This window comes from Eschrichtius robustus, chromosome 6 (assembly GCF_028021215.1).
Source record: "Eschrichtius robustus isolate mEscRob2 chromosome 6, mEscRob2.pri, whole genome shotgun sequence".
In the NCBI taxonomy this organism is placed as follows: domain Eukaryota; kingdom Metazoa; phylum Chordata; class Mammalia; order Artiodactyla; family Eschrichtiidae; genus Eschrichtius; species Eschrichtius robustus.
The window spans coordinates 77,835,023-77,848,652 of record NC_090829.1 but is presented as its reverse complement, the minus strand read 5'-3'; the positions used below and the strand labels follow the sequence as shown (position 1 = coordinate 77,848,652).

Sequence of the window (13,630 nt, the reverse complement as noted above, 5' to 3'; positions counted from 1 at the left end):
TGAAAATGAAGCATTCTCCACCCCCAAACAAATACGTGCCTGACAGCAACACATCCTCTTCAAGTGGACAAAGTGTGACCCCAAGCCTCTGCAAAGGGGAGTGTGGGGATTCTGAAGTCGTCACAAGACAGAAGCCAGCTGGGAGGTGAGAGGTACTGGTTGAGGAGTAGGGCCCTGATTTAGAAGCTGTGGACGGGAGTCAGGAGGGCGTGGTAGGAAGGAGAGCTGGCAAGGCGGGACTTGGCTAGCTTCAGGCTTCGGGGAGAGGAGAGGAGGCTTTTAGGTGACTGCACAGAGCAGACAAGGGCCTAGAGGAAGCCCTGGTCAGTTTCCAGGAGCTCAGACAATCAGGTCCAGGAGGTCGGTGGGAGGCAAGCCAAGAGGATGCCAGCAGCCCGGAAGATGAAAGAGATTTAAACATACACACACACACACGCACACGCACACGCACACGTGCGCGCGCGGCCCTATAGCTGAGTACTCCTTCTGGGCCTATCTGTACCCAACCCCCAAACTGCAGGAAAGCAGAGTTTGGCCTTCTGAGTGAGAACGTGCTATGAACCACAGGAGAGAAAGGGGGCCCAGTCAAGTGGGGGGACAGAAGGGAGCCACTCTCTTCCACCCACTTGGGCGGTGGCAGCAGAAGTGCTGGCACTGCCAGGGGCAGGCCTGGGCTGCCTCACAGGATGAGGGGGCACAAGCCACAGGGGGACTGACGGAGCAGTCAGAGCTGGCCAAAGAGGGAAGGGGCTGCACTCAGAGACGTGAGTGAGCTCGCCATCCCTGGAGCTGACACGGCAGAGGCTGGCCCACCCCTTGCAGGGTTATGCAAAGGGCTTCCGGCCTCAGGAGGGTGTCTGGGCTGCCTCACTGTTCGGGCCCCTTCCAATCTGAGATTCGCTGAGTTTTTGGACCACATGTGATGGCAAGAAGGGATTTAGCATGGTTTTCTCTGATGAAAGCAGCTCTGGGGCCCAGATGAGCACCGATGCCAAGGGAAGGAAGGAGCGGTGCGTGCAGATGTTCAGACTGGCCCTCTAAGACAGCTTCCCCAGAAGGACACGCTCAGGGGATGACCCTTAGGACAAGGCATCCCAGAGACAGAGGGGCTCCAGAGGGCAGCTGATGCTGAGAAGCGAGACCAGGACTGGGGGACAAGATGAAGACCAAGGCACAAAATTACCCTCACTGAGAAATCTAGGTGTGTGTGTGTGACCTGGGCCAAGCTGTGTCAGGAAAAGATCATACAGGCCCAAGATGGAAAAAACAATCAGAGCCTTCGGTGAGCAGTACATTTCAGAAAAACAGAAACGACCCAGGAATTGCTCCCTGACAGACAGCTAAGACGACTACGTTGACTAACTCAGACTACACTTTCTTCATGTTTCTCTCTTCAAAAAGGATAAAATATGGATGATTTAAGAAAGTAAGTCCAAGTTGTTTTGGGGAACTGGAAAAGTAAATGAAACAGAGAAAGAGACCATGTCTGACAGAACCGCTTGGCTTTGGATCTGCAGGAGCCCATAGCAGGCAGGGGTAATTTAGGAACTGCTGTATCTCGTCAGAAAGCCACTAGCCATGATTTCTGAGAAACTGTGGAAATAAGATGAAAAATGTCTTGAGTTCTGGCAAATCTTTTCACAGGGAAAAACAGAATGACACTGAAAATTCCAGTCTAGTCAGCTTCACGGCAGTACCTGAAAAGGTGATACCATCAACTTTCAGTCAGTCGGCCTGCAGGCAGTGTGACAGGGGAAGGGGGGCCAGGCCACCCTGCTGCAGAGATGCCAAAAGGGAGACTTACCCCTTTCACATCTTACTATGCAGTTAATCCACAACACAAAGAGGAAAGAAGGCTGATTATTAACTGGAAGAGGAGTGCATGCTACACACAATTGCTCAGGTCGGGGTCTACTTTCCAGAAAGTGGATAAATGCTGAGAAGATGGCTTCTCAGAGGCTGTGAGAGAAGCACACAGCTAGGAGCCCAAGAAAGGTATTAGTGTCTCTTCAACTGTTGGTCCAGATGAGCAGGTTTCAGGCTTGGTAAGTCACAGAGCACTTTTTTTTCTAAACAAACTCCTTACAGAAGCTCTATATCTGCAAGATGGAAGAAGCAGCTCCTCTGGTGGAAGGGTGTGGGGAGGTGGGCGGAATGGAGTCGGGGCAGGAAGGGGAGGGTTCCGTCCACCGGCCTCCCGCTTAGAAAACTGAGGCCTCAGAGCCGTCAGAAAGATCACTGGGCTGGATGAAGGAATTGAGAACAAGATTATTGACTGTGACACTGATTACAAAATAGGTAGATTCAATAAAACACAAGGAGGCAGGAATGACTTTTATAAATAATCTCTAACAGTGGCAAAAAGAATTCACTAGACCAAGGAACTAACTTAAAATGGCCAGTGCAGGCGGGGCCCGTCCCCTCCCCTCCCCACCTCCTCCCCCTCTGCTTCCTCCTCTTCCCCCACCAGCAGATACACATGCAAGTCAGGGAACACAAACCAAATGAAGTCCAGGAAGCTCAGGTTCACCAAAGCAGCTAATAGAAAAGAGAGAAGCTCGGTTCCAGTTTAAAAATTGTAAACAACAGATAGCTTTGATTCTGATTTGAATAGCCTAATTAAGTGCCTCAGATGAACAAACAAAACAATGACTTTGCCTCAGTTTATAACTTAAGATTCTTTTTGAGTGTTCAGCAAAAGAATGTTTAAGAGGGCCTTTTAGCTATGGTATGGTGTTTTTAGGTTGTTTTACTGCGGTAAGATATATATAACATAAAATTTGCCAATTTAACCATTTTTAAGTGTACAATTCAGTGGCATGAATTACCTGCACAACGTTGTGAAACTATCACTGCTATTTATTTCCAAAACCCTTTCATCACTCCAAACAGAAGCTCTGTACCCAATAAGCAATAACTCTCCACTCCCCCTCCCCCAGCCCAGGCTATCCTATAGTCTACTTTTTGTCTCTATGGATTTGTCTAGAATAGATATTTCATAGAACTGGGATCATACAATATATGCCCTTTTGTGTCTGGCTTCTTTCACTTAGCATAATGTCTTCAAGGTTCATCCATGTTGGAGCATGTGTCAGAATCTCAGTCCTTTTTATGGTAGAACAATATGCCATTGTACAGACCTAGCACTTTTGCTTATTCGTTCATCTGTTAATGCAGCGGTCCCCAACCTTTTTGGCACCAGGGACCGGTTTCGTGGAAGACAATTCTTCCACGGCCGGGGTGGGGGGGGATTGTTCAGGAGCTAATGCAAGCGAGGGTTCAGGCGGTGATGCAAGCGATGGGGAGCCGCAGATGAAGCTTCGCTGTCTCACCCGCCACTCACCTCCTGATGTGCGGCCCGGTTCCTAACAGGCCGAGGACCGGTGCAGGCCCGAGGCCCGGGGGGTGGGGACCCCTTTGTTAATGGATACCTGGGTTTTTTCCACCTTTTGGCTCTTGTGAATGTACGGCGTGCTTTTATAGCCATGAGAGGAAGAAAGTGGGACTGCCCACTGGGGGAAAAGCAGGCTGGGGGTGCCTGACAACGGCAAGACCAAAAGGCAAGAGGGACTGAACACAGAGCAGGAGGGAGGTCACAGCCTTGAGGAAGGAGCTGGTGGAGAGGCAGGGAGCCAGGATTAACCCCTACGATGCAGCGAAGGAACTGGCTGAGCACACTGCCCAACTTGCCGAGCGACCCCGGCCGGTCCTGCCCCTCTCTGGGCATCCACTTCTGCACCTGCTCAGGGGCACACTGCAGCACACCAGATGCTTCTAAGGTCCTTCCAGTTCTGACGATCAGTCCACCAAGATCTTGACCATCAGGTGATCAAACAGTTTACAGCCTAATGAAGGACTCTATTTGGAGGATGGAGCGAGAAAGGGGACTTTGGAGATGACAAAGGTCCAATCCCCCAGGAAGGAGAACACGGTGCCCACCGCAAAGGGTGTAGGGAGTGCTGGCAGGGCCTGGGCCCCCCAGGGGCTTGGCTCCAAGTGAGTGTCAGGGAGGAGCAGAGAAATGGTTATAGCAGAAGTTAGAAAGGGCTTGTCTCTGCTGGGACACAGGTTTCTGGAACCAGGCTGGCCCCATCAGGGAATTCTTTTTTTTTTTTGATGTGGACCATTTTTTAAGTCTTTATTGAATTTTTGTTACCATATTGCTTCTGTTTTATGTTCTGGTTTTTTGGCCATGAGGCACGTGAGATCTCAGCTCCCCGACCAGGGATCGAACCCGCACCATCCCCCGCCCCGCCCCGCCCCTGCCCCCGCCCCCCCACCCGGCATTGGAAGGCAAAGTCCCACCACTGGACTGCCAGGGAAGGCCCACAGGAATTCTTAAACCAGTGGCGAAGGAACTGAGGAAGAGGCTTGGTGGGCAAGGCAAACAGGAACCTGAGTGATTTCTACAACAGACCCTAATGACCTGTGGTCAGGTCCCCTTGAAGGACACAGCTTGGATGGTGACACAGCATGCCTAAGCGGCGGCATGGGAGAAGAACACAGAACAGGGTCTCACGCCCATGCTACTAGCTGTGTGGCCCTGTCTGAAACAATGAACCACTCTGGGTCTCCCTCTCATCTATACCATGGGCAGCTCAAAAGCCATAATCTCTATGGCTTCCCTCCAGGGCCATTTCCAGGGCACAATGGAACAGAGAAGGGGTGTCGAGAACGATCCCTTTCACACTCATTCTTTCAGCAAATGTTTACTGACCACTGCTCTGTGCCAGGCATTGTGCTACGTGCCCTTCCTTTGGCCTACCTGATACCCAGGGGACAGAAGGAAGAGGCAGCAACAGTATCTTCTTGCAGAGATTTGCAAAGGCTAACTGAAACAGCCAGTACAAATAAGGCCCCTCAGACAAACTACGCCCCCGGCAGTCTGGCTTGCTGCGAATGCCAATCAAGAGTTGTGATCCAGCATCAGGCACCTGGATCCCAGGTGTGACTCTCCAGCCCCTGGGAGGGGCCCTATCAGTGGGCTGGGAAGGGAGGGAAGAAGGCGACTGGGGTTCAAGTATAAGTTGGACTCACCTTCACGCAGGAGTAGATCACGGACACAAATACCACCAAGGTCAGCAGCAGGAAACAGGTCAGGTAGAAACTCAACATGAACACGGAGCTGGAAGGAGAGAGGAGGTGGGGAATCCTGGGGCTCTGAGAGGCCCCACGAAGGGAGCAGAATTTGCTCCATTTCTCCTGCACCTCCTGCCCACTCTTGGGTGCCTGGCCCCTGACTCACTGAGGAGGGATTACGGAGCCTTGTGAACCGATTCAGGACCTGCCTCCATAGCGGTCTGGCTCCTGCCCTTCCTCCCGGTCTCGTCACTTTCCTGGGGGAGCATAGCCCACACAGGAGCCAAATGAAGAACAGGGTGACACCTGCCCAATATTTTGCCTAATTCTTAGCTATCCATAGACTCACTTCATTTAGCCTGGAATGACCCATTTTAAAAATCACCTGGTTGTTCCCTCTAGGTAGTCACTTATGGCCTGACAAGTAACTCTGAAGGCTGAACACTGGTTTGACAAATGGCCATCATTTATAGAAATGCATTTGTCAACAGCCCAACCAGCTACTCTGAGAAACAGCAGTGACGTGTCCCTTTGGAGGGCAGAGTCCCTAAACCCTGTCCCCTTCCTACTGCCAGGCCGCACAAGTCCTGTTCAGTTTCTGTTCCCCTATTCCCACCCAGCTCAACAACAGCCGTAAAAACTGCAAGGATCTCCTGCTGCCCCTCCTCACAGAGGCAGGTCACAGGGGAGCTCAATGTTCACAAAGGGCTAGTATCCTCGGGCGAAAGAACTGCAAGTGACTTTCCATCCGCAGCCTGCCGTGGCCCTCCTGGGGCAGGGGCTGGTCGAGGCACAGCACTCCCTACCAACCACAGGAGGCCCCAGAAACTCCTTCTCCCTTTCAGGGAGTGAGACAGCCTGACATGACAGGTGTTGTCAGCAGGTTAAAGGCAAGTGGAGGACATAAGAAGGCAGGCGAATGCCTCTAGGGAGGCATCTTTGTTCCAGGCTCCCCCGGAAGCCAGCACTTAAGCTGCCTGAAACAAACAGAACAGGGGAGAGAACTCTCTTCAGAGGGAAAGAAAGACCTTTAAAGTAGCTTTTAAGGCTTCCCTGGGGAGAGGATGGCCAGAGAACGACCTCCATCCATGCCTTAGCAGCTCGGAGCTGTGGCCAGAGGAGGGAGTGAAGCCACGGCGGGCAGAGCAGGGATCTGGAATAACCCAGCCCCAAGCCACGCTACAGAAAGAGAGAAGCAGCAAAGAGGCAGGATTATGCACCCAAGTGAAGGAGACTCTCAGTTGCAATGGGATGGAAAGTCTAGGTTGCTTATTATACCTATAGCTCCATTTCAGTACAGAAAATGAGTCCTATGCCAGTAAAGACCCACAATCCCACCAGCTCTGCATGGTCTCAGTGCAGGGGGCAACGGACATTAACTGCATAACCAGGGTGCAGCTGGCTGCCAGTGTCTGGTTTTCACCTGTGGTATCCTGACAGGGTCATAGCAGACACAAACGCAAGGGCCATCTCTTCAACGATAAGTGCCATTAAAAATAAAAGGCATTGAGTAATAAGACATGCCGACGTCATGTACCTCCTGATATGACGCCCTGAGAAGGACACATCACTTCTGTGGGATTCTTGTGAAAAATACATAACCTCCATCTAATCATGAAAAAACATCAGACAAATCCAATTTGAGAGATTCTACACATTAATTAGCCAGTACTTATCAGAAGTGCCAAGGCCATGAGAGATAAGTAAAGGCCAAGGAAGCATCACAGATTGGAGGGGACTGAGGAGATACAGCAGCTAAATCCAATGTGGGGTCCAGGCCCAGCTCTTGGAACACAAAAAGGACATTTGGGGGAATGCTGATGAAATTAGAATACAGCCTACAGATTAGTTCATATATCACTGCAGTGTTATTTCCTGATTTTGATTACTCTACTGCAGTTATATAAGTTGTCAATAGCAGGGGAAACTGGAGGAAGGATGTACAGAAACTCTCCGTGGTACTTCTGTAACCTTTCTCTAAGTCTATAATTATTTCAAAATGAAAAACAGAAGGTGTTGGCGTGAGGGGACTCTTCCAGATTAAGTTAGATTTATGAGACATAACCAAATGCATCCAGTGGATCTTGAGTAGATCCTGGCTATGAATAAACTAAGAGTAGAAGACATTTAGGGGGACAATTTGGGAGATTTGAATACAGACTTGGTATTAGATGATTGTAGAGGAACTGGAGTTAGTTTTGTTTGGTACATAAAGCATTGGGGTTAAGAAGCAAAATGTCATTAAAACAGGTGTATATTGACGTGTTTAGGGGCAAAATGTCCTTGTGTCTAAAATTTACCTTAAAAAATCAGAAATACACCTGAAACTAACACAACATTCTAAATCAACTATACTTCAATTAAAAAAATCAGAAAAAGATAGATAAAAAATTCTTGCAAAATATTAACAATTGTTCTGGGACTTCCCTGGTGGTGTAGTGGTTAAGAATCCACCTGCCAATGCAGAGGACACAGACTCAAGCCCTGGTCTGGGAAGATCCCACATGCCGCAGAGCAACTAAGCCCGTGCGCCACAACTACTGAGCCTGCGCTCTAGAACCTGTGAGCCACAACTACTGAGCCCACGTGCCACAACTACTGAAGCCCGTGCGCCTGGAGCCCGTGCTCCGCAACAAGAGAAGCCACCGCAATGAGAAGCCCACGCACCGCAACAAAGAGTAGCCCCTGCTCGCAGCAACTAGAGAAAACCCCCTGCACGCAGCAACGAAGACCCAACACAGCCAAAAATAAATAAATAAATATATAAATTTAAAAAAAAGAAGAACAATTGTTCTATCTAGGGGATGAGTGTTGATTATATTAATTACTTTATGTTTCTGTATGTTTGAAATATTGCATAATAAAAAGTTAAAAAAATGTATATATATATATATATATATATGTGCATATATACATATATATACACACACATACATACACGGAGCGGTTATCTTTCTCACTTAGCTGTGACCCTACTGTGAATGGCTACCTAACAAACATTTCATGTCCAACAGCCCATTTCAGAGTGGTCCCCTTGGAAGCCACAGGCCTCTCTCAGTGACACAGCCAGTCCTCAGAAGATTTCAGGAACATCTCTTAGAGAAAAGTCTTCAGAATCTGAAATCCATTCTTTGAAATATCTGGAGTAGCATAAAACCCTTATTTTTTGAAGATATACCTGTTTTTTTGCAAGAACCAAAGGTCACGCAGAAACCAGCTTGGTGAATACTTTGGGTGACTCAGTGGGCAACAGTGGTCTGCGTTAAAATGGGAGGAGAGGATGAAGTGGAGAGAAGGGGTCTCCCGTGCGCTGGGCAGTGCCCAGACAGAAGTTTTCCACCTGCAATGAGCACATGGCCCACCCATCATGGGGGAGGCAGACTCTTGGCTTCCTGGTCTCCCTGAGGACAAGACTGTAAACTTTTCTCCCTGCCTGAGCAAATTCAGCCCAGACTCCCGCCTCTGCTCTCCTACATGACCTCCCCTCCCACCCCTGGAGCCCCTGCAGCCAGAGGAGGGAGCCCGGGAGGGATGGGGTACTTACTGGGGCACAATGGTGATCTGGACAAAGCAGATGAAGAGGAAGACAAGCGAGGCACATGCCACGTAGGCACCGAATCGGTCATCCACCTGCTTGGAGTACTGAGAGGACAGGGGCAGGGTGAGTGGGCGGAGGCACCTGGCCCTGTCTGCTCCAGCCCCCCTCCACCCCAGACACACCCAGGACAGCCCACTCCCAAGACTTGGAAGACCCAGTCGAGAACCAGCACTAGCCTTAGCTCTCAAGAAACCAGTCCACTCACTATATGGTGGTGCCTGTGGGGAGGGCTGTTGAATTATGTTAAACCAGAAACTCTGCAGGCTGGGTCACCATGAGAATAATTCATAATGATCATGGTTCACATTCCTGAGCACCATCTACATGCCACAACACGTGCTGGGGCTTGCAACCATCACTGCACATCCTCACAAGAGCCCCAGGAAATAGGCACAGGACTGCTGCTGTTTCTACTTCAGAGATGAGTGAGCTGAGGATCAGAGAGGTCACTCGACTTGTCCAATGTCACAGAGCTCATCTCCAAGGTCCTGACTCCCAGCGCCCCCCCCCCCCTTCCCACGACACCAACCAGCTGCACAAATGGCCGTGCTGGCAGAGAGTCACCCAGAGAGGGTAATCCATGAGTCAGTTCCATTTATGCTGGTAAACAGACTAAGTTCCCTACCCATAATTCTTCCCTCCTGATTAGGTGTGCCTCATTTGACCACGGCGTGAGTTCACAGGAGCCCATGTTGACAGAACACAAGGGAGACCCTGTGACATGTAGCAAAGACCCTGGACCAGGGTCTCGTTGTGGCCCTGTCACTACTTCACTGGGTGGCCTAGAGCAAGTCACCCAGCTACTCTGAGCTTTACTTTCTCAGTCACAATTTAAGGAGATAGGACAAAGAGCTCTTGATTGCCCCTTCCAACTCTAATACTTTGAGTTTCCAGTGTGCCAAAGGCAGCTGGATGGTCCATTGGTAACTATAATAATAATAATAGCAATAAAAATAATACAAATAGCAATGTTTATTGAACATCTACTATGTGGCAGGTACTGTTTCATGTGTTTTACATACATGGATGTGTTTAATCCTCACTCTGACACCATGAGGTAGGTATGTTAAAAATCCCCATTTCCCAGATAAGGAAACTGAGACACAAAGAAATTAAGATTAAATTAAGACTTCCACCAAGGAAGTCTCCCTAAAACCCCCATTTCCTGGGTAGGGCAGCATCAGAGCCGGGAAATGGAAGTGACAAGAAGGAGCTCTTTCCAGGGTGGAGACAAGGGAGGGAGCCATCCTGTTGCCTCCTTGCCCTCCCCTCGGTCCTGGTTCTGCACCGGGGCAGGGGTGGCGGGTGGTCCCCCCCAGGGTGCTGTACCTTCTTCTCTAAGTCAGGCTCCCTGAAGGTCAAGAGGAACTTGCGAACATGCTCAGATCGTAGCCTGTCGATGCTCCTGGCGTCAATGGCACGGCCCAGAAATTCATCCACTTCATCCTCGGGGTTCGCACTTTCCTGGGCGTTCCTGGGGAGCAAGGGGCGCGGACACAGGACAGGCTGACCACCAGGGGGCGCCGCTAGGGGGCCGGCTCAGCCCGTGCACCCGGACCCATCAGAGGGGCTTGATCAGCTCTAATAAGGGGTGGGGAAGCTGGGGTTGACACCAGGACAGCCCGAAGCCCAAGTACTCACATGCACAGAAAACTGCCCAAGTGTCAGACCCGCGGGCTGGGGGGCCTCACTGACAATAAGGATTTTCTAACCCTATTGATGTATTATTGAATGATAATGATAATATGAATTATTCTCAAGGGTTTGTTTTTCCCCTACAGGTAACAGTCTCTGCTCTTCACTCTCTAGCTGTACTGTCATCCTGAACTGCAGGCTGAGACCAGGAGGCAAGCCCTCTGCTGCAGGGCCTGGGAGCCACCTGGCTGCTCTCAACTGGCCCAGGGGACTCTCTGGGAAGCACGTTTCACAATCTTTGGGTGCTGAACTAAACACCCTACTTCTAGAGTGGAGCCCAGTCCTCGAGTGGGATTTCTGACAGCCCCTGAGACTGGGGAGTGGAGGAGAGAGACAGGCACATTCCTTCAGGGTGCTGGGACGTGGCCAGGCGCTGGTGACCAATGTGCAAAGCCTGCATCTTCCCGGGAGCCGCATGTGTGTGTGCGCGCGCGCACATGCATGTGCGGAGTGTGTTGTGTGTAGTTGTGTGTGCACACGTGTGTGTGTGCGTGGAGTGGAGATTATAAATGGGGGATGCCCAGGCCCAGCCTCTCTGCCGGGGGCCTGGGCTCCCGGGCTGCTCGCCTCTCAGGTGCAGTGGGCTCTGTTCACTCCCAGCCAAGACTGCGAGACCTGGGCTCATTCTCCATGGAGTACGGAAACTGAGCTCCAGGCAGACTTGGAGACATCCCCCAGGCCGAGGGAGCTGAAGTGAAGAAGGACAGGTTACTCACTTGTCCTTGGGATCTTCAAAGCCCTGAAAGAGAGGGACGGAGAGAGCAGGAGAGGAGGATGAGAAGGGGATGAAAGCGGTGAGGCTGCAGCTCATCCCCTCTCCACAGTTCACCAGGAGCTGGGACACAGAGGGCACTGTCACCCAGTCATTCCCTCCTTCCTTCATTTGGCCAACACAGCTGGGTTTGGGACAGGCTCCGTGCTAGATGCTGGGGGCGCACTGTGATTTTACTTCATCCGCTGGCAAAATCCATGAGTCTAAGCTCTTTCTGTCCCCATACCCAATTCCTTGTCATTCCCCAAACCTTCCCTCACCCTCCTCCTGGACCCTGGGCTTGGTGGGTCCCCTCCCAATTCTGCCACTTACTCAGACGGAAATAAGAGAAACTGCCAGGCCGATCAATCCCCACACGCCCGTGCACACCTGTGCCCACACACAGCTCATGCACACTCACCCCCCCAACTCCCGCCAAGCACACATAAAATCTCCTGGGACTTCACAAGTTTTGAGCTTAAGAAAACTAAACTCTGGATACCTGCAACAGCTTTTCTGGTATCCGAGAACCAATGTGTTCTTATAAGGCTAGAGCTGGCTGGGGACCCAGGAGGTGAGGAACCTGCCTGCCCCGGTTTGATTACTGTTCTGATGTTCACACACCCAGGGCAGGGGTGAGGGTGGGAAGGGCCCTTACTGGTTGCCAAACTCAAGGCCCTACCTAGAGTTCATCTATAAAGGACACAAGTGTGTCAGGGTCTGACCAACTGTGGCAGAATGGAGGGAGGGCCCCTAAAATGGGAAGGGGTGGGATCTGGGAGGCAGTGGGGGAGGCACAAGCACCCCAGGACAGGCAGCTTCAGGCTGCCAGGACAAGGACAGAGTGTGGCCTCTTGTCCCTGTGGCCCAGCATGGAACACACTGCTGGGCAGCCAGAGGGCTTGGCAAATGTTGGGGGAACCCAAACCCCAAATGAACACAGCTCTCTTCATTCCCACTGAGGAGTGGGGTTTATGATGCTCTCCGCGAGCCGGAGCTGCTGGGCTCCGAAACAGACGTGGGGCCCGTGGGCACTGAGGTGCTGTCTATTCTCCCCACCAGCTCAGGGCTCCCAGGGGCCTTGGCAGCCCCTAGTGCCACATCCAAGTGCCCAGCCGTGGGCTCTGAGCTCCTCCCAGGCTGCCCAGTGGTTGTCTTCCTTTCTCCTCGTCCTCTGAGAATCACCAAGCCCTCGGTCCAGGCTGCAGGGCCCCGCCCACCTCACTGTCCCCACTCGAGGCTAGAGGAGTTGGGGTCTCTCATGTGAGTGCCCCATCTGGGGGCAGGCAGGATCTCTAGGGCACAAGCTCGAGTGGGCAGCGGGGAGTCCGGACAGGCCAGTCTCTGCAGACCATGGCGAGGGGCTGGCCCGCTGATCTCCACCACAGGGGCCGGCAACGATTTTACTCGGAGGACATCCAAGCCCTGTTATGCCTACGCTGGTCTCTACAGCTCGGAACTATACCTGAAATGTGTCTAATGAACCTGTCTCTGACTTCCTCCAGTGCTCCTTTGGTGGTTTGCGGGGGCTGGTGTTGGGGGCCAGGTCCGCTCTAGGCTCCCTGGGTGCCGGGCTGGGGTGGTGAACTGACCGCAGTCAGCAAACACTTTGGTGGATAAACCACGGCAAAGGGCCTTTAAGAACACAGGCCAGCAGACTGGGTTCCAGTCCCCTGACCTGCTTTCTAGTCCTAGGACAACGGTCCTCAGCCGGCAAGGAGGACCCTCAGACGGGTTCCTGCCATTGTGCCTCAGCACTTCTGAGGAGCAGCTCAGCTCAGTGTTTCTGTTTGGTCCCCGAGTCCTCTCCTTCTGACCTACAGCAAGAGCAGAGGCCGTGGGTCCCTCTGCTCGTCCACACTGAGGTGCAGACTCCGGTTTGCACGCCTGCCCTGGCGAAGCTGCTGTGGGGAACACTTGGGGCCAGCCTGCCGCCTCTGGAGGATGCACAGCTTACCCGGGCCTGCTTAGATGAGCAGGAGTCCACGTACAACCTCCCGTCAACCTTTTTATTAATAAAGAACCTTAGAGGACTTCCCTGGTGGCACAGTGGTTAAGAATCTGCCTGCCAATGCAGGGGACACGAGTTCAAGCCCTGGTCTGGGAAGATCCCACATGCCGCGGAGCAACTAAGCCCGTGCGCCACAGCTACTGAGCCTGCACTCTAGAGCCCGTGAGCCACAACTACTGAAGCCCGCGCGCCTAGAGCCCGTGCTCCTCAACAAGAGAAGCCACTGCAATGAGAAGCCCGCGCACCGCAACGAAGAGTAGCCCCTGCTCGCTGCAACTAGAGAAAGCCTGCCAGCAGCAACGAAGACCCAACGCAACCAAACAATAAATAAATAATTAATTAAAAATATAAATACATAAAAATAAAAATAATTTAAAAAAAAAGAACCTTAGAGACCTTACAACACTCGTGTCTAAACTCATTTAGGCACTCATGCCTAAATGAGCATAGCTCATTACTACATCTTAAAAGCTGAGTAAAAGTTGGAACAAGATTT

The 13,630-nt window shown here is 51.6% G+C and overlaps 1 protein-coding gene across 1 annotated transcript in view; it reads right to left on the bottom strand.

The window, feature by feature from the left end:
* ADCY5 (adenylate cyclase 5) overlaps positions 1 to 13,630 on the bottom strand; it is a 153,526-nt gene that overhangs the window by 25,770 nt on the left and 114,126 nt on the right. Inside the window, exons 9-12 of the mRNA XM_068546616.1 lie at positions 11,089 to 11,111; positions 10,007 to 10,151; positions 8,624 to 8,721; positions 5,038 to 5,125 (exon numbers count right to left, since the gene is read on the bottom strand). Coding sequence (XP_068402717.1) covers positions 5,038 to 5,125; positions 8,624 to 8,721; positions 10,007 to 10,151; positions 11,089 to 11,111 — 354 coding nt within the window. The remainder of the gene's footprint in view (positions 1 to 5,037; positions 5,126 to 8,623; positions 8,722 to 10,006; positions 10,152 to 11,088; positions 11,112 to 13,630) is intronic.